This window comes from Protopterus annectens, chromosome 9.part0 (genome assembly GCF_019279795.1).
Source record: "Protopterus annectens isolate FY-2018-M chromosome 9.part0, PAN1.0, whole genome shotgun sequence".
NCBI lineage: Eukaryota > Metazoa > Chordata > Ceratodontiformes > Protopteridae > Protopterus > Protopterus annectens.
In genome coordinates, this window is record NC_056743.1 from 1,013,937,098 (window position 1) to 1,013,964,548 (window position 27,451).

Genomic DNA, 27,451 nt, shown 5'->3' on the forward strand with positions numbered 1-27,451 from the left:
CGGAGACTTCCCATACTCTGGAACAAACTTCCCATTCACGTCAAGCAGAGCACTTTACTGGCCCTCTTTAAGAGAAATCTTGACGAGTGGATGGGCAATAGGAAGTTCACCCTGGGGATCACTTCAGTGGCCTTGCTTGACAGGAGCACTGGGAACTAACTTTGGGCGGCATTATGCCAGAGAATCTTCTTGGACTAGGCTTATATAGGCTCCAGGGCCATTAGCCTATTACACACCTATGAACCTATTACCAGGGCCCATCGAAGCTGTATTCTTGGCCTTTGAGCTTGCATCTAAAATCTACTCCCTACTGACAGTTTGAGGTATTTCCTGAAGGGCAGCTTGGGTAAGAATAGGGTAAAGTTGGAGCTGAATTTGTCAGCCAGAAGATTTGCTACATCTCCCAGTTCTGCAAATGTGGCTCAATTTACCAAGTTTGCCACACACTATGTGCTGCCTTTGAGTTTTCCGACATAGCTAAAGAAAGCCTTATGGTTGTTGTTGGTCTGGGATGCTATCTTTACCTCAAAAACTGCTTTGGACTTAATTAATCCTCTTAACTGTCTAAACAGTTTGATGTCAGAAGTTTATCCTTTTTGGTGCTACACTTCCTAATTTTAGCTATGACATAGTTTTCCTTTCATTATACAACATATTTAATTTTCAGTTCCACCAGGGTGTTTTTTTTAAAGAAACATCTTTATTGAATTATCATTTATGACATAGGCACAATCGTACATTAATATAAATAAAAAAAAAAACATACTGACATATCTTCAGTTGCAAACACTACACATCACATATAATCCTCTAATCATCCATCAAATATTACATAGCTCATTTACTTCCTGCCTTCCTTAAACCTCATTCCTCCTCCAAATCATTATTCTGCTTGTATTGTAAATCATTATTCTGCTTGTATTGTTCCTACAATTCCCATTTTTTCTATGTAATTTGCTCCTACCCTTTTCTAAAGATCCCACTTCCAATTCTTGTATCTCCGTTACTATATTCACTACTTCTAGTATGGCCAGTTTAGACTTTGATTTCCATTTTCTTGCAATTGTTTTTTGGTAACCACCAGAATTAAACTAAGCAAGGCCTTACTGGGTCTAGGCAATTCCGATTCTGCATCTCAATGAAAAAAAACTTGCTTAGTTACACAAATTTGCCCACCCAGTATTTATGGCAGAGTAGTTTGCAGGGATTTTTTAAAGTCTGCCAACTCATTACATTCCCCAAAATATGTTTCCAATAACATTTTTCTTTCTCATCATACCTCCAACATTTGCAGTCTACCTGAGGAAGATTTCTTTGGAGTCTGACTGGGGTATAAAAATATTTAAGACTTTCAGGCAAAGATCCTAAATCTAGACTTTGTTGCATGTTTGGGAGCCATACACACATCCTCTCACTGTTTCTTTGTAAATTGCTTATCAGAGATCTCTTCTCAATACTGTCTAACCTCCTCTGATCGATTTCTAGTTATCATGTAATACTTTAATTATCCAACTAATTATCCCTTTTTAACAGCAGCTTCTGATCTAGATTCTACTAAAAACTCTACCAATGCTGATCTTTCACTTAGGATCGAACTATTCTTTTCTCTTTGCCTATACTCTGAAATCAATCCTTGACAAGGAAGGCTATCTCTAGCCTGCAGCCCAAATGTATTCTTGGCCCCATCCCAATGTATTACATGCTTCCTCTCTAATTACTTGCTCCCAATACCTTGATTCCTTTGCCACTTTTCTCCAGTAAATTCTAGTCCCCTCCTGCCTGTTCTTTGTACCTCTAACTGCAGTCACCCCTATCAGCAGAATCTCCTCTCTCCATTCCTGCGTTGGCTTAATTCTTAGAATACTTTATGCTAACTTATGAATATAACATTCAGTATAGTTAGTTATTATCCTTAAGGATCTGCAGCCAAAATCTCAGTCTCTCCTCATTATTTCTTGAGCTTCCCCTCGTTTCATCAACCTTTTCCACTTTGAAGTTTAACTTTCTGTTTGTGCTATGTATAGCAGCCTTAACTGAGCAGCTCTGAAATACCCCTTCAAATCAGGTAATCTTAAACTACCTTGTTCTATTGGAAGGATCAACATATTCCACTTGACTCTTACCCCCCCCCCCCCCGAAAAAATCCTTCAACTCTTTATTAACTGCTATCCGCAACTTCTCTGGTTGATAAAAATATGCCTGATCTGTGTATAAAACTAAAAGGACTTAAAACATTTTCATTGCTTGCATCTTGTTATCCATATGCATAAACAGCGCTTACCTTTTACTTAGTCTCTTACCACATATCCTTAACTGCCATAATAGAATCTGTTTTAACCCATACTCCCAAATACTTCATTTGATCATGTACCAATAAATATGGGTATTGCTGAACCAATTTGTGTACGAGTACATAGTTTACAACTATAGCCTTTGTTTTGTTTTCATTAGCTTGCATCCTGAAAAAGACTTGAAACGGTCTCAGAATGTTCCAGAACATTGAAATATCCTTTTCTGGTTTTATCAGGTACAAAATAATATCTGCAAATAAAGTTAGTTCTTGATTACTATACCAATTATATCCTTGAATTTCTGAGTCCCTTATTTTCTTTGTCAATGGTTCTAAATAAAATGTAAACAGAAGGTAAAGAATACACTCCTGCCTGGTTCCTCTGTTCAGACAGGATATATTGCTTTCATTTTTGCCTCCAATCCCTCAGACATCTACCTAATTAACCTTATTATTGTGTCAGGGAATGCAAATGCTTTCATTGCCCTACTCATAAAATCCCAGATTACTCTGTCAAATGTTTTCTCTGTGTCAAGACCCACCAACAAGAGTGGTAATTTCTTTCTACATTCTGCTTCCCTCAGGATCATCATTGTTCTATTAATATTGTCAAATGTTTGCCTCCCCTCCACAAAACCACACTGATCCATATATTACTTGAAATAAAAATTAAATCTGGGGATCCAGCAAAACCAAAAACCTTTAGGAACTATTTCAAGGCTAACATCTCTCTACTAAGCAACACCTTGGTTAAATTCCAAGTATCCCCAAACACAGTAAACACCATAGAATACAATGAGCTATTTAGAAAATCTCCGTACAGCCATACTGATAGCTTTATAGAGTGAGCTATGCCCACTCATATTAAGAATAAGACAAATTCAAAAGACAAGCCACCCTGGTGGAATCACACTATCAAATAGTTGTACAACAAAAGAAAACATTTTGGCCAAGCGTAGGAGGAACAAAGCCATGTGTACTAAAAGCCCCCTTGACCAATCTAAACAGGCAGCTAAGGGGATTAATTAATACCCCAAAGGCTAAACCTGAAGAAAAAATAGCTTCTTAGGCAAAGGACAACCACACAGCCTTCTACAGCTATGTCCGTAACCTCAGAGGATATACACAACAATGCGCAGAACTTATTGTAAATGGCATCACCCACAATGAACTGGAGGCCATTGCTAACCTTTTGGCTGACAGGTTCAGCTCAACCCCCCCCCCCCGACAGTCCAAAGGAAATACCATGTAACAACCCCTCCAACCATTACCTACAGAAGAGGTCATTAATGCACTTTCCAAGGCCAAAAACACTGCATTGCTCGGTCCTGATAATATTCCAGGATGTTTAATAAATAGCATGAAACATGACTTCTCTGGTCCATTTTAATCACTTTTCAACTGAAGCCCTCAGTCAGGTTTTGTGTTCAAGAAATGGAAGATGGCTACAGTAATTCCCCTGCACAAAGAAGGTACAAGCACTGATTCAAGTAACTACAGACCCATAAGTCTTACCAGCCTCTTATGCAAGGCCAAGAAAAGAATTGTCATGGACATGACAAATGATGACATAGGTAACCTGCAAATGCTGGATATATCACAGTTCAGCTTTGTTAAAGGAAGGTCATGCCTATTAAATCCAGTGGACTTTTTTTGAGAGGGTCAACAAAGCACTGGATGAGGGTAAGACTGTGCACAAAGCTTACCTCGACATGGCCACAGATTTTGATAAAATACCCCACTCAGATATTACAGACAAGCTCACTAATTTAGGTATAAACCCTTTTACCACCTACTGGACAGCCAACTGGCTCACTGATAGGACCCCAGTAGGTCAAAATAGGTGAGGCCACCTCCACCAAGATGCCAGTCACTAGCAAAGTCCCCTAGAGCTCAGTGCTGGGCCTGCTCCTTTTTGGCATCTATTTCTCTGAAATGGAAACAAATGCTGAAGTTTTACAGATGACTAGGTTTGCAGATGAATACAAGCTAGGGGGCTATTATCAACTCCCCTGCAGACACTAGAGTTCTTCAAAAAGGTCCATCCCTGGCTCATAACTGGTACCAAAGCCATGGTCTTAAATGCAATGCTAAGAAATGCATAATTGTACCCTTTGGGAAATCAACCATCCCGGCTAATTACCACACTGATAATGCACCCCAAGACTCAACCCAGTGGTCAAGGATTTGGGTATGCACTTAGAAAGTAGCCTTACCTTTGATTAGCCTGTGGCTACAGTGGTGAGGAAATCCATTTATATTGCGCAAATTATAATTAAGGGCATGGCATCTAGGTCCAAAGAGGTAATTATCCCACTGCAACTAGGGCAACCTCAAAGGTTCCTCACAAAAAGAATACAAGGCATAACAAACCTACCTTATGCAGAGCACCTTAAAGCTCTTCTTCTCTGCTGAAGAGTGACTTATGCCTGGCTTAAAAGGTATCCGCAAATCCACACTTATGAATCTCTTACATATTTGTAAGTCAAACAATACCAGAAATACAAGGTCTAGGAACCTGAAGTTTGTCTGTGACATACACAGAACATTCTGGAGAGACAGATGTATCCCAGAGACTGCCCCCTCCTATAGAACAGCCCGTCCCCATCCATGTGAAGCTGAGTTTGTCTATTATCCAGTTTAAAAACAACACAGACAAGTGGATAGGAATAGGAAATTTACATTACGCCTGTCACCCATGTCCTTTATGGACAGAGGTTCTTAGAAATGCCTTGCTCTCAATGTCCTACTTGGATGGAAGACCTCATCACTTTTTTGGGAAAACTTGGCTAGACTTAGAAAGGCCCCTTGGGTCATTTGCCTAGTAACAGTCTATGAATCCATATCTATGAGGTTTGGTATTACCTTTGCCATTATTTTAGCCATTATAGACAAACACTTTATAATCATGGTTTAGAATCAAACTGGGCCTATATGAAGCTGGATCTGATGGGTCTTTACCATCTTTAGCTATTACAGCCACCACAGCTTTCTTCCAGGATGGTTGTGTTTCTCTCCCCTTTAAAATACTCTTAAAACTTTCCAGATCTTTATCACTTTCTTCCCTCCTAGCTTCCAAACGTCCACAGGAATGCTGTCTATTCCTGGAGACATTCCTGTATATTTGTTATACATTACCATTTTACCTCCTTATATCCTAACTGCTAGTAATTGAGCCTCATCTGCCTCTAACCTTGGCAAACTTAATTCTTCCATAAACATTTCCACTTGTACTTCTTCTTGATATCCACATTTCTCAGCGTTATACAGATTTTCATAAAATTTCTGAAATATTTCTAATACCTCTATAGGATCTCTGGTTATTTTCCTCATTACAGGCTCTTCTACATTCTGTTGCCTGAGCCATTGTGCTAAAAGCTTTTGTGTCCTGGAGTTATCAAAAACAGTTGCTTAACAGCAATCTCTAAACTCTTGCATATTATTGAGGCAGTCCCTTCTTTTGTCTTCAGAACCCTACAGTTGTGCCTCTTCATGTTCTTTGAGATTCCCGCTATTCTGCAATACTTTAACTTTTCTCAGTCCCTCTAAATAATTCTTGTTACTTCTTAACCAATGTCTTTTGCTTTTATTTCTACCTTATTTTTAAATTTCACTTTCATTTTTTCCCACTCCCTGTATATATTTTCTGAAGAAATGTCCATCTTCCCTAATAACTCCCAAGTAACTTCTATTACCCATTTCTTAAATTCCTCTCTGTTTAACAGACAGGTGGGGAAACACCAGTGTGAAATTGTTATTGGATATGTATCAAAACTTCCAATTAAATGCACATGTCCCTATGAAATAAATTTCTGTCTAGCCTAGCCAGTTTTTGTACCTTGGGGAATAATACATAAATTCTCACTGAGCTCCTTCTGCTGAATTCACATATTCCATTCCAAATATTTTCACAAATTTCTTCAAACAACTAATCTCCTTTGTTATATTTTCTCTTCTAGGCCCCCAGATACATCCTCACTGTTGCAAATCAAACTCCAATCACAACCTACAAGTTAATATCCCGTGATGCAAGCTGATTATTTCTCCCAGAAATTTCTTAAGCTCCACTGTAGCAGTTTTAGGTGGACTATAAATACACGCCAACATAATCCTTCTCTCCTGCCAGTAGCCGCTTACTGTTACAGACCTACCATTATCATCTTTTTAGGGTGGCTTGTTTTTTGAATTAGTTTTGAGTTTACTTCTGCTAGGCACATCAGCTTCTATGCAATCACTAACATGGCTGTTAACAGAGTCTGTAAATAATTCTGCATAGGCTGCTGTGTTATGTGGGTTCGGAGGTTCCTAAAACTTTGACAGGTTATCACTTAACATTTGGTAGTTTGCATTGGAGTAGTTTCTGACAGTCGCAGGGTTTGCTAAGGGTTACAAATACTTCTCATTTTGAAGAGGACTGCTTTGCAGTTTGACCTCATCAGACAGGACACTATACTGGTGGTGGTGGGGTCTTCTTGTCTAATATGTCTGTAAAGTAGTAGGAGTATCCACTAACTAGTCCAGGGTTTTTACGTTTACAAAGTCTAGGAATCAATGTGCCTGCAAATTTGGTACTGTGTAGGATTCCCATTTTACAGAAGGATAATTAAAAGTCCCCTATGAGTATGGCATTTTGTTGAGTGGTGAGTGTCTTCAATAGGTCTAAGTATGAGCTGTGTTTCATGTGACATACAGACTGTCCTACAGCTTGCAAAGACATGGTATGCCATTTTAAGCTAATCTAGACATGGAGGAACTCCAGTGCATCATCTTGTTAAAACAAACTAGAAGTATGCTTGTTACTGATGTGGAGCGAGATACCTTTGCCTTTAGTCCGTCTGTGCAGTTTGCTGGTCTAAATATGTGGAAGGCACTGAAGCATTGTATTACTGGAGTTCTCTCTGTGGCTTTAAGCCATGTCTCAGTGACTGCAGAGATATCCTCATTCTCCAAGGCAAGGAGAGCTTAGAGGAAGTGGAGCCTCTTGTCGCGACTTCTGGCATTGAGCAGTAACACCTTTAGATTTCCCTGGGTAGATTTTGCTGGAAAGTTTGTCAATCTGGCATTGCCTAAAAAAAGACTTGATGGGGTGAATAATGTTTTAGCCAATATTTAAAAGTCTAGAGTGGACAAGTGCAGACCATCCTTGGTAAAGCAACATGGTTTGATAACCATGTCCTCCCACACTGAGAAATACTGTATCCTCCACGAATAACAAAAACTAATCCAATTACTAAAGTCAATAATTTTCAGTTTGTATTGTGGCATCATCCTTGAAGGCAGAATGCTGCTCAATGCTAGGCACGTGTGACACACAAACCGAAAGCTCCATAATATCTCTTTATATAGTCTAGGGAGGTAAGTCTCAAGTCATTTACACATATATGGACTACCTGTGCTGCAATGACTTGAGTGCATGCATAACTTGGCAGAACTTGGCTGTGTTGTTTTTCTCCTTTTTCAGCCTGGTGAGTGGGACATCAGTATGTCGAGAATGAAATCCCCTATGACTAGAGTCCTGGGTAGTGTACTGGCTTGCCTTATGGGCTTGGTAGTTGAGACATCACTGAGTGTGGCTGTATGTGCAGTGTTAGGTGTTATTTCTATTGCATGATTTTTGGTTTGCTAGTAGAATGTTTGGGACAGCTTTGGGGTTTGGGAAGATAGCATTTAAATGCCCCAGTATAAACAGGTCTATGTGTGGGGTGCATAACGTGTGGTGGGTGTGGCGTGTTTCTGCCAACCAGATTGTTATTATGAGTTTTGTTCATGACAGTTTTGCTTCCAGAGACATTGTGTGTATAAATCTTTCACATACTGTATTTATTTCCTTGAGGATTAAGTGGTTGTCAGTTGGGTTGCCACCTTTTCATATGGCCAAAGTGGGACATTTTCAAGACACACATCAGATTTTACAGGCCGACACATACCCACGGTCAGTACAAAGGATAGAACTTAACTTTTCTGCCTAAATAAAAGCTTATTCTTGTAGCATTTTAGTTGCTTATGCAATGTTTTGTAACATTTAGGTATTTTAGATACAGAATAACTGTTTTATGCAACTATTACATAAAATATGGGACATAATTATGTCCTACAATGTCAGGACATTTGCCATTTTTAATATATTCTGTCAGGACACAACTGCCCAAAGAGGGACTGTCCCTCCCAAAGTGGGACAGGTGGTAACCCTAGTTGTCAGTGAACATTTGCGAATTGTTACAGTGTCTCAACATACCCAAATCCACCAAACAGGCTGTGTATAAATTGGGAAAGTGCATGTCCCGGTCCATATCATTTTGTCGAAGGTTCACTTTCACAAACCTTTCATTGATCTGAAACCACAAAACATTCAGTTCCGCAAACGTTCACATCGGGGAAAGATTTAAGTGGGGAAAGGAAGCAGTTAGCTAACAGCACAGATTTGCCTCTTTTCCCAATGTAATGCGATCTCAGAGTTGGTATATATAGTTGGGGGGGTGTGGGGTGTGCAGCTCCCAACTTGGGTGGGTTTGACATACTGCGGTGTGTGTGTTTCGGTGCAGTGTTGGCCAAATGCTTCCTTTCCCTGGTGAAATATTTTTTCGATGTCAACATTCGTGGAACTGAACGTTCGGTGGTTTCGGGTCAGTGAAGAAAGGTTCACAGAACTAAGGCTTCAACAAACTGATACAGACCCACATGTCCATGATGTCAGGTCCTTTACTGGATGAGCTGCAAGTGTGACATGCATGAGGGGTTGGATGGGCACTCAGTATTACATATCTATGGAAAACAATGGGTGGGAAAAGGAAAGGTACTTAAATACGGTTACTTTTTTTTTGGAATGTTTCTTCCCAGGCCTCCACTGAAAAGGGGTTTCCAACCCAGTTAGACCTTCCTGGGAAACAAATGCAAATAGGTAAATAAAATATTGCACCCCTAAAATGTTAGGATACAATCTGTAAACAAGCACAGCCATTCTTTCATCCAACTTTCCCCAGAGCTAAGCAAATACATTTTTATTCATGTCTGGTACATCTGAAGCTTCTTAACCTTTAGCTGCTGAACATAGGTTCATAGGTTCATACTAGGCTATCTGCCCGAGGGCATTTACAAGCCTAGCCCATAGTTTTGTGGCTTACGCCACCCCTTTAGTATGGGGAACTATACCCATTATTTTGCTGTGCCTCTGTTGAGCAGTGACACTGAGGTAATCCCTGGGGTATATCTGCGATCTCCCATCCATTGGTCAAGATTTCTCTTGAACAAGGCCAGCGAGGTGCTCTGCCTCACATATACCGGGATTTTATTCCACAGCATAGGGAGTCTTTGGGTGATGAATCTATCCCTCCAGCACGTCCTATTAATAGCCGTGTCGAGGTTTAAGTCTCCCGCCCTTGTGGCTCTGACGGATCTAGATTTTTGAGGTGAAGCATATTCATCAAATCTGGGTTTGACATGGCCTTGTATGTTAGGCAAAGGTCACCTCTGAGCAAGCGGTGGCGACTGAATAGAGCTGGAGTTCTTTCAGTCGGGCAGCATAGGACAGATGTTTGAGACCCTTTATCCTTTTGGTGAGGAACTTTTGTGGCCTCTCCAGCTGCTGCAAGTGTCGGGTCAGATACATTCCGAATGGGGCATTGTACTCAATCATTGGTCTGATGAGTGATGAGTATAGGAGACTATGACCTCCCTTGATCTAGATGAGAATCCCTTCATGATAAGGTGGGCAATGTAGAAGGTCTTCCTAACTACTTTAGCTACATGGGTGTCGAATGACAGACTACTATCAACCTGGGTCCCCAGGTCCCTGATAACTTCTTCTGTACTCAGTGGATTGCCACCTATTTGGTAGCTAGGGGTAACCTTGTTTTTCCCGAAGGGTATGACTATGCATTTTTTGGCATTTAACTTTAGGCCATGGCTCTGGCACCAGTTATCCGTTTCTGTGAGACCCTTCTGAAGGATATCTGTGTCAGATGTGTTTTCTACTATGGCGTCCAGTTTGCAGTCATCTGCAAACTTTGTCAGCCATAACCCTCCTGTGTTTGCTTGTACTTCGGAAAAGTAGATGCCAAACAAGAGTGGGCCCAGGACTGAGCCCTGTGGTACACCACTTGTGACAGGCTTTGAGTCTGACATGGCGCCAGCAACTCTGACCCTGTGGGTTCTGTCACTCAGCCAGTTTGCAACCCATCTTGTGATGTATGGGTTAACATTTAAGCTGATGAGTTTTCAATGATACCAGTGGGGTATTGTATCAAAGGCCTTCGCCAGATCGAGGTAGGCTGTATGGACTGCCTTTCCCTCATCAATGGCTTTGGTGACTGTTTGAAAAAGTCAACCAAGTTTAGAAGGCATGATCTGCCTTTGACAAAGCCAAACTGGGATGGATCCAAAGTCTGCAAATTCCCTATGTCTTTATTTATGAGGTCCATTATGATCCTCTCCATGGCTTTGCAGATAAGGCTTGTCAAGCTAATGGGCCGGTAATTTCCAGGGTCGGTGGAGGCACCGCCTTTGTGAAGTGGGACCACAGTTGCAGTGCGCCACTCCTGGAGTGCGTATCCAGAGGTAAGACTATGATTAAACAGCTGTCCTAGCTGTGGGTTTAATTCCTCGTTGAGTTCGTGGAGCACACAGCCGGGGACACCATCAGGTCCCATGGATGCTGTGTTTTTTGCTTTGGAGAGAGCAGTTCTCACTTGGGCGTTGGAGATGTTTGGGGGGCTGCAATCGCTTGGTATAGATATCTCTCCTTTTGGGGGGGATCGCTTGGTATAGATATCTCTCCTTTTCACAACAACTGGAACATAGATTAAGATGTTGAAACAGCCTAAAATTTGGTTGAATTTCTGAATTTATGTACTTCACAGCCACCAGTGTAGAATGACAAAGGAAGACACTGATAACAGCAGAAAGAACAACTTAAACAATGGAAATTCAGAAACAAACTTCTTTACATACAAAATGTGTAAAACTCGGATGAAGAAAATTTAGTTTTTGCTTTTCCACTCACTGCACATTCTCCAAACATAATACATGTTTCTCCTTACCTTTATACAAGAATAGATTGAACATATGAACAGTAGGGATGCCAGGATAACAAATATAGTGATGTAAACCCCCAACATCAGTGGTGTGCTGTGAAAAGAAAGACAGAAAAACATCACATCCTTCAGCTTTATGGTTATGAACAGCCAGAAGCAAATCAAAAGAGAGTGGTCAAAATCATATAGAAAGTTACAGATGTAACTGACAAAAAAAAAATTCACACAGCTGATGAAATGATGACATTCCACCTTTTTCCACGTCATTGGAAAGTGATTAGCTACTACTGTAAATTTAAATACATGCTGCACTAATTTCATGAAGGAGGCAGCTGTGTTCCCCCCAGCACCCTGCTACTTGCATTTATATTAACTGCAAAAATCACTACAACATGATGTAGGGTAAATACTATGAAATACCAAAATACATGTTTTCTAATAGTCTCTCTCTCTTTTAGTTCTGGTATTTGAGGGTTACAGTTACTCTCTTGGGAATTTCAACAGGCATTCCTTAGTATACATGGCAGAAAATGACCAAGGTGTTCGCCAAAGGAACAGATGGGACAGGTGTTGTGCATGTAGGCACCAATATTTTTTCAAAGGGAACCAATGAGGTGGTAGCAAGCTGTGACCATGAACACAGGAGTCTTCACTTTTGCACATTTTTGGAATACACAATCAAAATGTCAGTCTCCAGTACTGAATCTTGAAAAAAATTTCTCTTTTTCTGACAGTGCATTGCCATCAATTAGATAAGGCCAAAGTTTTACCACTGACAATACTAGGGTCCTGCTACAGATCAGAACAAGATAAAGCAAGAGGAACAAGTTCCATTACAGTAAGCATGACATTGTCAGAAAATCAACTGTAAAAAAAAAAAAAAAAAAAAAAAAAACATGAATGACAAAAACATGCGTACTGTTTTATTATTATGGTAAAAATATGCAAATCCCACTAGTAAAAGCTGCTTGTCTATAGAATCATATTGGAAAATGATGTGAAATGATATGTCAACCCACCATGCAATCCACAGGTTATAACAATCTTATCACTGCCGGATACTTGCAGCAAAAGCTCATTCACTGCCTATGGGTCTAGCTGTGAGGCTACTATGACAACCACTGGGAAGTAAACAGTCCCGCCTAATGGGCAGAACTGAGTTGTCAGAGGACTTCATCAGATCTCCAAAGTGCCATGCAGGTGCAAAACGTGTACCAGACATACTCATTAAGGTTCCTGTTCAAGAAATAATGGAAGAGGCTAACTGCTACTTGGCCATGCCATCCAGGTGACCAAAGCATGTATGTATTAGCTGCGAGGACTGCTGAAAGTGTGACAGCCATAAATGCAAGTCCCATGGCTACAAAAAAATGAAAGTATGAATGTTAAACAAAGCAAATCTCAGTACTCACTGTGATGTCACCATTCCCCAATATGTGGTGTTGTGCCTTTCATAATTTTCTAATCAAATAAATCAACTTCTAAACCAGTGAACCTTGGAGTAAGGAGAATACTACAAGGAACCATAACCCTGAGATTAGTGTACATATATACTTCACCCTTTTGTGCACTTTTAGGCTTGCAGTTCTGAGGACTGCAAATGCAGGCCTTGCAGTTTCAAAAGGAATCAAGCTGTGAAGTTAATTATGATCCCACTAAACCACCATCACTTTTTCAAACAGAAGAAAATTTTGTTAACAGATGTTCAACCTTTTGGAAGGACAGTTTTCTGTGAAAGTAAACACTAAACCACCCAGAATACAAAAACTAAGAGCTCTCCAAATAAATTAAGTGGGAGCAAAAAAGGGAAAAGATGGGTGGTTTGGGACTCTTGGCTGCACAGTACAAACATCAGAAATACTCACTGTGGGAATATGACAATCTGAATGAATCCGATGAAGCAGAACACCAACAAACTACAGGCCACGTAACCACCAAAGCGATCATCCACCTTCCTTGAATACTGCAAAAGACACATTTATCAAAACAGACTCAGAATCACTGTTCACAGAAAGAGCACAAATCCGATAATAAAGTGCTATGCTATTCATTAAGTGAAGAAATTAAGACTTGCTCCATCAATAGCTAAAACAAACACTTTCTTCTAGATATCTGTATTTCTGTATGAAAAGTACTATGCAATGAGATCACAAAGCCCCTTGGGGCACATTTTTCAGGAAAAGTTGTTTTACTAAATCAACCCATGAAGCAAAATGGGATAGACTGCGGAAAGACACATAGACAAAACTTATTTTTAGCAGGAAAATTAGGTGATATAAAATGTAAGTCTTCTGTAGAATACATAAAACACTCAAAAGGAAGCACTGTGACTGAATACCATTTATTTCGCAAGCAAAATCAACTTGTACCACTTCATCTCATACTATTTATATAACTTTGTGGAGATCCTCTCGCTCTGTCATTAGTTCTCACACTTTAATGCAAAATCATTCTATGCTACCTGCTACTGTTTCATACACTCATGAAAATTTCTCCCAGTTCATTATTTCATGTACCTTCATGTAAACTCCTCCCATGAAAATTTCTCCAATTTCAGTATTATTTCAGTCTGTGCACAGACCCTCTCCCTGACTTCACATAACTCATTTCTGTGCAGAGGTGCATTCCCTGACTTCAAGTACCTCACTTCTGTACAGAAAGTCCAACAGATTGCTATGGTTACAGTTTTTGTATGTTGCTTTAGAGTCCCTTCAAAGCACCTTACTGCATGCTCCTTGCACCAAAACTTCTGACATTTCCCACGTTTTAGAAAAACAACTCTCACTGCCTGGAAACTTGTTTCTGTTAAGCATACCTTCTTTTCAAGTTCTGGAGAATGAAAGGTGAGCAGGATTTTCTTCACATGATCCTGACGGAGCTGGTCAATACTTCTGGCATCAATAGCTCGCCCGAGAAACTCATTCACCTCATCCTCTGGATCCATGGCTTCCTGAGCACATCTACTGTAGAAAGAGGACAAGAACATGAATTAAGTGAAACTGTCTGAAGGTTACAAGGGACAGGAATGTAGGAGCCGCAATAACTAAAGCAGAAGGAAACCATACAGTGCTCCTATTATGGGTTGCAAATTGAAGAAGAACATACATAGTTAAAGTCTATTTTTTATAGAACATTTGATAACATTTCAGTTAGACTGTTCAATATATATATAATGATATATATATATATATATATATATATATATATATATATACACACACACACGCATTATAATAAAGTACATACGATTTTAATTCATTAGTAGGTGTCACTGTTAAAGTGCAGCTGTTTGTATACCACAGCATTGTATACTGCATGTTAATTCTGTAAAGTTTTACTATCACTCAAGTAGTCCTGTGGACCCAAGTCATGGCTAAAAAGGGTCTGTTGACCAATCTACTTACCTGATTAGCAAATTAAATAAACTACATAACATAAAACATCCACACTTCATTTTTATAATCAATGTCACATGAAAAACAGGTCTGTTTCATTCCTATTATCTGTGCGTTTTTTTTTTTTTTTTTTTTTTTGAGGGGTGGGGTGGGGTGAATCATGAGACTTGGTCAGATGACTTGCTCAAAGTTGAGCAGAACATAAGAGATGTTATGGGTGTGAGAATCAGTCTCAGGCCCAATAGATATGGCTCAACTGTAGTGCCGCTGAAAGCTGTGGGACAATGGTGTCCATTCAACTGGAAAAGGTCAATTTATATTCCAAATCCCAAGCCTCAAAATGTTGCTAAAGAGACATTTTATTTTAAGTTTGATCAGAAAGGAGGAGTTTGGCTGCTTGACCTCTTTTCAGCCATAGCTTAGAATATCAAACCAAGAAAAATAAATAGCAAATTTACAAAACTGAAATATAAACAAGAAATTGATTTACTAATGTGCATAGAGACTAACAGAACCAGGAATTCAAACAAAGAGGGAAGGAAATTAGAAAAACATAATAAAACATGAAACATTTAAGCATAGCACAGATCATTCTCCCCCATCTGGACCAAAAGCGTGTTGTGGTGAAGGGATCATGCATCACAGTGAAGCAAAGAGTTAAAAAGGGTAAGGGCACCCAAAATGGGAAAGCCACGGCAAACACATTAGACTAAAACATAGCTACTGAAGAAGGTAATGGCAATCCATTCCAGTATCCTTTTGCAAAGAAAACCTTACGGACAAAAGCAACCACAGACATGCTGAAGTGACACCAGAAGATGAGGGCCTCAGGTCTGAAGATTTCCAGCTCATTACTGGAAAAGTGCAGAGGAAAAGTACAAGTATTGCTAGAGGTTATGATGCAGGTGGACTGAAAACAAAAGGACATCCATCTGCGAAGTTCTCAGTGACAAAATTAAAGTTCAAGGCTGCAAATATCTATATGCCACTGGAATGTGGAAAATAAGATCTATGAACCCAGGTAACCTGCTGTGGTTAGAGTTGCGACAGCAAGAATAAACAATGGCATCTTGGTAATTAGGGAACTAAAACGGATTGGAATGAGTCATTTTATGTCAGATAATCATCAGATCTTCTACTGTGGACAAGAATCTTATAAAGCAAACAAAAGAGCCCTCATAATTAATAAAAGCATGTCCATGGCAGTGCTCAGTGATAACCCTCACACCAAAAAAAGACAATGTCTGAATCAAACTACATTCAGCATTAACATGATACAAGTTAATGCTCCAACTACAGATGTCGAACAGGAAGTTGACCAGTTTTATGAAAATTTCATATTTCACTCATTATAGGTGACTGAAATGCTGAAAATGGTAGTCAAATTACAACTGGAATAATTGGCAAATTTGGCCATGAACTACAAAAAGAACTGAACAGCCCAAGATACAACTGTACATCTGGATATAATCAGATGATCAACACTGACATCAGACTGATTATATACTTTGTAATCAAAGATGGAAGAGCTCTATACAGTCAGCATAAATAACAGCATGGGATGACTGTGGCACACACCATCAATTTATCATGAAGTTTAGAATTAAAGAAAACAAGAAAAAACATCCATGCTAAATAGATACAACCTCAAAATGAATACAAGATGGAGGTAAAGAACAGTTTTAATGGATTAGACCTGGTGAATAGACTACCTAAAGAGCTAAAAAACAGAAATCTGTAATCTTGTCCAGGAGGGGCCAGCAAAACATATTCTATACAGAAAGATTAAGACTGCAAAATGTCTGTCTGTGGGGGCTATAGAAGTGGCTAGGGGAAAAAGAACAAAAGGCAATGTGGAAAGGGAAATATGTCAAATTGAATGCTGAGTTTCAGAAAACAGCAAAAAGAAACAAAGCACACTTAAATGAGCATTGCAAAACATTGAAAGACTATAATAAAATGGGAACGACAAGAAAGCTCTTCAGGAAGATTGGTGATATTAAGGGAAATTTCCAAGTAAAATGTTGTTTGTCTTTTCAGCTTTAGAACTCCGGTCCGCTAATGATTGGTAGTCGATTTTCTTTAAGGTGCCGAGTTGCCAGCCCGACGCCCAACCTTCAGCGAAGGCACACCCATTCACTCATGTCTTTCGGAGGCCACTCGACCACGGGGAGGACATGCAGACTTCACACAGAAGGCACTCCAGCCGAGAATCGAACAGGAGAACCTCTTGCTGTGTGGCATCAACGCTACTGCTGTACCACCGCGGCTCTGAAACTTTCAAGTAAAATAAGCATGATAAAAATTAGACAGACTTAGAAAAAGAAGATTTAATTTCCAAATAAAATAAGCATGATAAAAATTAGATAGACTTAGAAAAAGAAGATAGCGAGAAATAGTCAGAGGAATATACACAAGAACTATACAAGAAGAACCCGAACATCACTGACACATACAATGTCATTTTATTTATTTTACATTTGTTAACCGGGAAATTCCGACTGGACCAGGTCCATTTTCAGCGGAGGCCCAGGGAGAAAAGCTCCAGCATCAAGTTATACAAATACAGTACATCCAACATAATACACAAAACAGATTACATCATGTATACTGAGCATAGTAATTAAACAATAAATTAATAAAAACACTCCAGGTAAAAGAAGATATAGAACATAGGTAAAAGACAATGTCAATTACAGTACATCCAGCATAATACACAAAACAGATTTTATCATATATGCTGAGCATAGTAATATAAGAAGAAATTAATAAAACACTCCAGGTAAAAGAAGACATAGAACATGGGTAAAAAGACAATGTCAGTTATACATTGGTAAGATAAGAAAATATATCAAGTAAGATTCTACAGTCAAAAGTACCCTTTCAGATGACCAAGCCTACAGGGGATCAGAGATCCAGCATGTGATCAGAGAGGAGTTTCGGGTGTTAATAGTAGTATGGATAGGGTTATGTGATACAAGGGCATAACCAGGTACTAAGAAGGTGCGATTTGAGGGAGGTTTTGAATATGGATGTGGAGGGGGGCAGTGGACACGGATAAGGGAAGAGAGTTCCAATGTCTGGCAACGATCTGGGAACAGAGCGCTTTCCCTGCATTACTGTTAGCCTTGGTGATGGAGAGGAGAGATTTTTCACTGGATCTTAGGTCATGCAGTATAGACAAGTAGGTCGGATAATGAGGGTTTTTTTCAGGATATTTGAGAATATTGTAGGCTGTGTTCAGCTGGTGATAAGTAGCTGTGGTAAGCTCAAGCAGTTTTAGTTCTTTTAGTGCAGCACAGTGATGGGTTCTATAGGCTGAGTTAGTAGCAACCTTGGCTATTTTATTGTAGCATGATTCTAGTTTGTCTAGGTCACATTGTCTGATTTCGGTAAAGACTGGTGCTGTGTATAATAACAGTTGAGAGAAGGTGGCTTTGTGCAAGAGTGACTCTTGCTTTTTGTGAGAGAAAGGACTTATGCCTGTATAGGGAGCCTAGTTTTTTGGGTACTAGTTTTATGGTATGTGAGATGTGAACATCAAAGTGGAGATTGTTGTCAATTTCAATGCCCAGAAGTTTGGTGTGGTTAGAAGGGGAGATGGTGGTGCCGTCCTTCGATGTTATGGTAAAGGAGAGGGTTTTTTTTTTTTTATCTACTGGGGTAAATAGTAGCAGTTTTGTCTTTTTGGGATTTAGAATTAGTTGGATACCTGATATTCATTTTTCTACCGAGTTAAAGGTATCTTGAGTGAGTGTATGTAGGTGGTGGGAGATGAGGCAGAGCAGATCAGAGTTGAATCATCCGCAAATTGTATGAGTGTGGCATGTTGTGTAGTGCTGTTGAGGTTATTTGTGAAAATAGAGAAGAATTGCAGGCCCAGTATAGAGCCCTGTGGGACTCCTATGGTGGTTGGAAGTTGTGTAGACAGAGTTCCTTTCCACTGGACTGATTGTTGCCTGTCAGATAGGTAGCTTCTGAACCAGACTATAGTAGAGGAGGTGAAGGATAATGATGTTAGTGAGTCTAGTAGAATGGAGTGGGAGACCATATCAAATGCTTTAGAGAGGTCTAGGAAAATGGCTGATACATATTTGTTATCATTCCTGTGAAGGTTTATAAAATTAGTGAAGGATAGAAGGGCTGTGGTGTGGACAGAAACTGTGTTGTGTGGTAGATAGTAGATTGTGTGTGTTAAGAAATGTCATCACTTGCAAGTGGATGCATTTCTCAAGAATTTTGAATAAGGGGCAAAGGATGGCAATAGATTGGTAGCTGGAGAATTCGTAAGAATTACCTCCTTTATGGAGAGGAATGATTTGAGATAATTTCCAGAGTTTGGGTATGTAGAATTCTAGTATGGAGTGGTTGATAAGGATGGAGACAGGATATAATAGGGAGTCACTAGCCATTTTTAGGTATGCAGCAGGTATGTTATCAGCTGCCAGTGTGGTTGGCTTTAGTTTTAGGAGGAGTTTTTTGATAGTTGAGGTGGGCACTGGTGATAGGCTGAAAGAGGGGGTGGTGTGGGATAGGTTAGGTTGTGACTGAGGAAGACTATTTTTGGTTATTTGACTGGACAGGGCTACGATGGATTTAGTAAAATGGTTATTAAATTGAGAAGCTATGTCTAGGGTATTGTTAGTAGAGCTGGATGCTGGAGTTGTGGTTTTGCCTGGCTTTAGTAGGGAGTTAATGGCATGCCAGAATTTTTGTGGATTATTTGAATATTTCCTTTGGGCGCTAAGAAAATAGTTTTGTTTGTTTATTTTGGATTCAGCCTTGGCCTCGTTTCTAAGCTGTTGATAGTATTGACTGGAGCTAGGGGTTTTGTCAGTTTTCCAGATTTTCCAGGCTTTATCTCTAGCTTTTAGTAAGGCTCTGGTGACCCTATTTAGCCAGGGTGTGTAGTTGGCTTTAACTCTGATCTTTCTGTTGGGAGCTAGACTGTTAAGGATGTTAGAGAAGGTAGTATTGAAGTAGTCTACTGCCTGGTCTAACTCAAGTGTCCGTAGTGGTTCCCAGTTGCAGTGGCTTAGGACAGTATTTAGGTATCGTGGGGCAAGGATACGGTCATCTCGTATGAATTTGTAGACTACTGGTTTGGGGTGATTGGAGTGTTTGTGGAGTAGGAAGTCATGGAGGAGTCATGTTCTGTGATATGCAGCCAGACATCCTGGAAAGAGAAATTAAATGGGTCCTAGTAAGTCTTACTAACAAGGCTGTAGAAAGTGACGGAATTCCAAATAAATTGTCAAACAAGTCCTTGAGGTGAGGAAGAGTCAGACTTAACTAAACATAATTTTTGCAGGAGCAGCAGAGGTAGTTAGAAGTTACATGAGTGCTGTGAAGAGAAATTATATACCAGATGGAATAGAGATTCAATATTTGGTAACTGCAGCCAAGTAACAGCTAGTCAGAAAACAGCTACATCTGAACATAAGTATGGATTCTACAGGACCATTAGCCATATTGAATAGGAAAGGTAGATTAGACTATTTTACTTCACAGCTTGCAACTTGGAAGTGTAAATGTAGCCCTCAAGTGACAATAACATGGGCAGACCTCTGACTGGTTGGAGGGTGCTAGCAGACCAAATATCAGGACAAAACTACCCAAACCACTAGCCATATACCATCAGCTATATTAATAGCTAATTCCACGGAAGGTAACAGATCATATGCACCATAATTTTGCTGTAAAAATGAATGCCAGTACTTTGATCATAATTTCTTAGGCCAGTCCCACAAACAAACCCCATTACTGAAGACGCAATGACAAGATCTATGTGGGATGAGCCATGTATCAGCACTTCTCATACTGTGTCTCATTAAACCGATTTTAAGATAAACAGTTCAGTTTTTATTTGTGCTGAGCTATGCATGTATGCCAGAATGTTCTTCTTTAGATGAACATATGAGAATTTACATTTCTCAGACAGTGCCCATAGGAAGCAATGCCTATCTCCACAGTGTGGCACCATACATCTGCCTTCCTACAGCACTGCCAAGATTAAAAATCAGCCCACCAAATATGAGCTTTGTATACTTACTTGTCTTTGCTGGAGGTCTCTTCAATACCCTGGGAAACAAAAAGCAAGAAAATGTGTTCAGATGTAGTTTTTGACTGTATTATCTCCACCAAAGAGTCTAGCACAAACAGCATCCAGAATACAAATATTACATTTTTCTTTAAAAAGCAAGTTGGGCAGACTGTACGTGTATGGTTAGAGTTGTGTTTACATCACTTCACTTACCTGCTAATGTCACCCAGCAGTAGAATCTATACTGCTTGTCCACAATGTCCTGCTTACAAATCTGCAGCATCTAATAATCCTTTCTACATTATCTGAATGTGCATCTTCTAACTTCCACAGCGATCTATTTACAGTATTCACTGACAATTTCACTGTCCAGAAAAAGTGTCAATTGGTATGCTTCATATCAGTTTTGCAGTTAGAGCAGCCACATCACTGGGACTGTACCTATCTATTTGGCAAAGTCAGCTGTCTACAGCACCTAGTTGTGTTGTTTTTGTGAGGACCTGTGTAGCAACCTGTGTAAATAGCACCCTGGGTCTTCCCTGGATATGGGCAGCAGACTGCCTGGGATCAATCCAGTCAACAAAAACTAGCAATGCATGTAAGTAAATAAGTATATGAAGTACATGACATCAGACAGTTGCAATTAAAAATCTGCAGCCATTGCAGTGGTGTTAACACTGTTTTGAGTAGATCATGGAATGCAGTTATGCTACTTTACATATGAAGAAGCAATAGTAAATAAAAATGGAATAATTTGTGAGCATAACCTGTAAATAAATACATAAGCCGTATTATGTCCCCACCTAACTCTACTTTCTGACATGTTAGAAACCTGAAAATTAATCCAGAATTCACTTTTCAGGCTTGTACTGGATAGATACATCTATACCTACAGTGTGTGAAGATACACAACAGAATGCGGATAGAGTTACAGTTAACTGTAAATCAGTTTTCTCAATAAAAATGTCTGGATTCAGTCACATCTTACTCAAAACTGGACTTTGTCTTCGCTTAGCAGCATGCTGTTCACATGCTGTGAAACGTAAAACAAGCCTCAGTAGTTAAAAATTCAGTTAACATTTCTCACACTTGTAGTCTTACTCACAATGTACATGTAACTTGATAATGGTATGAAAGGCTAAGTCAGGTAGTTAACCACATTTATCTAGCACAATAATGCTTGTATGTCCATTTGATTACATAGCAGTCTAAGTCTGTCTGCCAAATACGCCATGCAGTACCTGATGGTCTATTTACATATACAGATGTTCACACATGCACATTTAGGCAATTAGGACAAGTACACATTTTTTCTCAGTATAGAATTAATGCTCCAAAGTTACTAGATGTCGCCAAGATAGGTCTTCAAGGATCTCTGGATATCTGTACTTCTGCTGCTTAACTAGTTCTATTACTTTTTGTTTGGGGGAGGACACATCCACTGTATGTCAATCAGTCCCTTCCCAATCAGTTGGTCCATTTTTTCCTCTTCCCTGTGTTGAAGGCAGACTGGGATGGGCTGTCATTTAGACCACCATTAGGGGTGGTCTGTAATTTTTCTGTTTTTCTCCCTGGCCCTATATGCACAAACCCAGTCAACCATGTGCTTGGGAAAGGCATGCAACTGGCCACAGAGGATGTCCCCCTCACTTCTGCAAGGGCTGTTTCTTTCAAGTGACCCTGCTCCTTTCCATGGAGAATAAGCAGTGGTATCTCTAGTCTCTGTTAGGGAGATACACTGCCCAGTGTGCCCCCAGAGTACACATGAAACCATTCCACCCCTCCCCCACAGGAGAAGTGAGTTGGCTCTTCAGTTCATCTCCTCCCTGCCTGGCTCCTCCAGTTCCCCGGCCTCTGATCAATCCCCTGCTCACCTGAGTCACAGTAAGGGCTCCATCCCTCTGCTCTGTGAAGCCAGGCTACTTCTATTATTTACTTAATATTTTGTATAATACTGCATGACAATTCACTCCATTAATATTCATGTATAATGAACTCAGCTAGGCTCACAACCCCCTTGTGTTTCAGAAATTCAGTGCATTAAATTCTTCATGTATTTGGCTATTATTTTCTTTTTCTCTCACATTTATTACACCTTCACACTGGCTACCACTCCAGTACATTAACATTCCCGTGCCTCATTTCACCAACACAGACATCTTCAGATTATTGTAATGCTACAGCAGGGACAAATTCCTTTTTCCCTTGCACTCCTTTAGCTGCCTATCTTGATAACTTACAAGAGAAAACACTAAAACTATACCCACTTACTAAATGTAGACAACTATTTTCAAAAAAAAAAAAAAAAAAATTATGGGAGAAAAAACAAAATGGTACAACAACCTACATTTGGAAAACATTCACGCTATAACTATGCCCCAGGAATAAAGCAAGATCTTTTGGGTCATATGTATTACCTTCTGTAATATACTTAAGTATTTCTACTAAGCAAGATCGGACATTCAACAGTTTAACTAAACTGCTCTAAAATATGTATGTTTTACAGCTCTCTAGCTAAGGGTATATCAGTTTGATACATAATGCAATGCTCTTCTGCTGGAGAGTAGATGAGCCTAGAAAGATACCTGCTAACAATACTGCCAGCCTAGGTATCACAAGACTGTCTACCTATTACATTCACCTATCTGTAGCATTTATCAGTCTAAGACAGTAGAGAGTGTGTGTGTGTGTGTGTGTGTGTGTGTGTGTGTGTGTGTGTGTGTACATGCACATATACATACTTGTTGTGGTTCCTCATCTGCACTAACTAGTCAGCCTAGACAAAATATCCAATTGTATACCTAATGCGCTCACCAAGTTACATTAGACATGAAATCTCAGCTATACCACCCACCTGAGTCTACCTGTCTATGTGAAACACGTATTACTGTGTCTGTACCATTTAACTATCAAGGTGCAATTTGCTCTACAAACAAGTTCAGCATTGTTTGCCTGCAGCTGCTACTGACCTTATACTTCTAACAGCAGCAGTACATCTCGTTAAAGCATTGTGCTACTGAGTATGAAATACACAAAATGACTCTGGACTCAGAGGTATGGGTCATGCATCCTTACTCCTGGATAGCTCACAAGTGACAGCCTGTAAAGAAACACATGCATGCCTTTGTTAGCATGTACTGCGTTCATTTCTTAAAGGTACCATGTCCTTAATATATATTACAGCCATCCTCTTATGATTTTCATTTGCAACTTGCTAGTATACTACGATAATACTAAGAGCACATGCAGAATACACAGAAAACCTCAACATTTTTAAAATATTTAAATTAGTCCCATTAAATAAATAACTTAAATGCAAGTCCATCTTTGAAGTAATAAAATATGTCATCAATATATGGACTTTCAAACAGGGCCTGGGCTGAACTGTGGGTTCATTAACCCAACACTACTACTGGCCCCATCAGATAAGTTGGGTTGCACCTCTGAAAGCAAGACATTTGCTATGTTTGCAGCAGGCATATTTAAGTGTATTAAATATTCAAATACTTGTCTGGTTTCTTCCTCTTTATCACTCTCCATGGATAAACAAGAGTCTTGGAAGATGGCTTGGTTGGCTTCACACAGATGTTTCCTATTTTTTACATTACCTGGCCCTTGTGTGTGTGTGTGTGTGTGTGTGTGTGTGTGTGTGTGTGTGTATATATATATCTATATATATATATATATATATATATATATATATATATATATATATATACACACATACATACATACATATAAGCTAGGATCCCATAGTGCTAGTTTTTTGAAGCACCACTGCCTTGTAACGCACATCATTCTTGTCATGAGGATCCTTTAATCTCATGATGTCTCCCGGGAACAAGCTAGTCAGCATTCAGCACCCTCTGTCCCAGTATTACTACTGGTACTGTTGTGTTACTTCCAACTTCTGTTTCAGATTTAGCACTTTTCCAGTTGCTAAAGTACCAATGAGGTTGGCAGCCTTGTTTTTAGTCTGTCAGTCAGTACTTGGGAAGGTGACATCCTTGTGGATTGTAGTGTTGTATTGTGGTACGGAAGTCCTACTTGTCATCCTGACCACAAGCAGATGGACATCTTGAGTTCATTTTGGCATGGCAGAAATAAACAATAATCCATGACTGTGCGTGGCTATATCAGGATTTGACCATGGTTGATGTGGTTTGATCAGGAGGCGAAGCCAGAGTAATTAAACAAAGCCAACTGTGGGTAAATCCTGATATAACCACAAACAGGAGTGGATTACTGCTATTATACGATGACATTATTTAAGAAAGAAACTGCTTAACTTTCTTGAACAATGTCTTGGCATAAATAAGGCCACCGTAATGTTCCTCCTTGTTCATTTTGTTTACTGATGTACAGTGCGTGCGTTTGGAACTTATGGTCCCAAGACTGCACAGTACATCTGTGCAGTGCAGTAGAAGCAACAGAGAAGAGAGTCTCAGATGCTGTTTTTCTTTAACTGCCATGATTTTACTAGGGGCAGTTTATAAATACAAAGAAAATGAAGTATGTTTCTGATTCTGTTTTGCAGAAAGTACCTGATTTTTCTTGCATTTTGCACTGTCCTCTAAGCATATGCCAACAGAAAGTCACGCTGCTCAATGGTACTTCAGCAACTATACTTTTTTCTATTGGTATACATATGCTTGACTTAACAATGGGAATAGCAATTCCAATGAAACTACAAAAGTATGGAACTCTTGGCTCCATAACTGAGGCTGTCTGTCTGAAATAAGAATTTCTAGAATGCCATGACAAGAAAAATGCCATTTAGAACCATTATCATGCTATTTGAAGATGTACTTTCAGTGTAATCACTTCAGGGCACTTGAGTAGTAGTCCACATAGACAAGATTGCATTCATCTGAAATGAAACAGGTCTGCTATTATTTTTCCCCAGGGAAATCCGGAATCTCACATGGTATCATCTCCTCCTCCTCTTGGTTGTTGTGAAGCATGTTGCACACACGGCAAGATCTCAGGCAGACATAATGGACCAAAATGTCACTTTGCTGACTCACTCAGAATTTCTAAATACCTACGTCTGTTTTGAGTACCTGCAGCAACATCTGGCTATACAGTGGAGCATGTACTACAACTCAGTTGGATATAAACAAGTGCCTGGGTGTGACTGATTTTGAGAGGCACCTTTCTATTTTTCTCTAGCCACCCATTCAACACAGCCTCTAGGGTGTTGAATCTCCAAATCACTCTCAATATCCCTTTTAAGTTCTTTTTTTTGTCTGAGAAAGGCCCCCATTGACAATACATCAAAGTTTGTTACCTAGCAACTGTTTCGAGGTCCTTTTTTCACTCTGCCATGTGTATTTGTTTTCCTGGTCTGTATGTCACTGTTATATCACACCAACATACGTTCACTATTATTCTCTGTAGTCTTTATGATGCTCTGTGTAAAGCTTTGTAAACAACCTCTGCAGTGGTTTATCATCATCTTTGCTATAGTCTTTCTGCCACACATCAACAGACAATGGCCAACAGCTCTTCATCAGTCAGCACATTGTGTCTAGATATTTGTTAGTGCTTGTGAACCACATGCTTGTGGCTGTCCTTCTCACAAATGAACTATCCCTGCCAGTACTGGCTGGAAACTACCTGCATCAAGATTAGTTTCTTTATATCCAATCAATTCACTGTTAGAGCTTCTGTAACTAGTTTCTTAAACATACAAAAAATTTGATGTTGTTCCTGTTCCCAGCACCCATTCGGTATTACTTTAGCATTATTTTCAGTGGCAGAGACTCAACAGTATATGCATTAACTCTAAAGAACCATTTTACTTATAGGGAAATTAAGCACCTCACTCAAAAGTAATTCATAATACTGTCTGCAATTGCTTAGGGCTAGTACATGGTAATAACCACATCCCAAAGTCATGTCCAGCTCACAAAGGTCTTACACAATGGTGATACTGACCGTTAATGCAGTTGCATCTGGATAAGTCCAGGCATGGAGTAAGTACAGTACTGATGATCTACAGAATGATCTCCAAACACAAAAATGTAAATCACAGAGCACACTGTGGAATAGCAGCATGAATTTAAGGCACTATAGTATGGATGAACTGCTTAGAAAACAACAGTGACATACAGCCAATTTTCCAATACAGTGATGAAATGCTCAGCAGACCACAAATGATCATCATCAGCTGAGAATGGAAAAAAGGCATCAGAAAACTAATTCTGAAGCACAGGGATGCAAACATAGCTCATGTCTGTATTCTGTGAAAACCAGCAGATTTGTAAAGCCAAATGTGTACTTTCCCTCAACACAGTGGTGATAACAAATCCAGCAACACTACTGACCATCAGAAACAATGCCCTTAATTTACATTTTATGCCAATGACCTCTGCTATGTAAGCATGGCAAGGGAATCTGAAACATTTATGAATAACCCCTGATCATGTCTGCAGACCAACAGAAGTAAGCATCACCATTCACCCTGGCAAATAAGTTGCAGTGGGGCACAATGTGTTTGGCATTTCTAAATCTTGTGTTACAGTCATCTCATACACAATAAACATACATGAATTATTCCATTAAGAGAGAACAGAATATAACTGGGAGAGAGTCGTGGAAATGTATCCATAAGCTATAAAGGAGAAAGAAGATACATTAAATTCATAAGCCAAACGTATGCTGACAGTTGTGAGGATGAACATCCCCTTCT

At 39.6% G+C, this 27,451-nt stretch overlaps 1 protein-coding gene across 1 annotated transcript in view; it reads right to left on the reverse strand.

Moving 5' to 3' along the window:
* Positions 1 to 27,451, reverse strand: part of ADCY6 (adenylate cyclase 6) — a 1,739,117-nt gene that overhangs the window by 212,165 nt on the left and 1,499,501 nt on the right. The window contains exons 11-14 of the mRNA XM_044083802.1: positions 20,767 to 20,795; positions 14,135 to 14,282; positions 13,185 to 13,282; positions 11,326 to 11,413 (exon numbers count right to left, since the gene is read on the reverse strand). Coding sequence (XP_043939737.1) covers positions 11,326 to 11,413; positions 13,185 to 13,282; positions 14,135 to 14,282; positions 20,767 to 20,795 — 363 coding nt within the window. The remainder of the gene's footprint in view (positions 1 to 11,325; positions 11,414 to 13,184; positions 13,283 to 14,134; positions 14,283 to 20,766; positions 20,796 to 27,451) is intronic.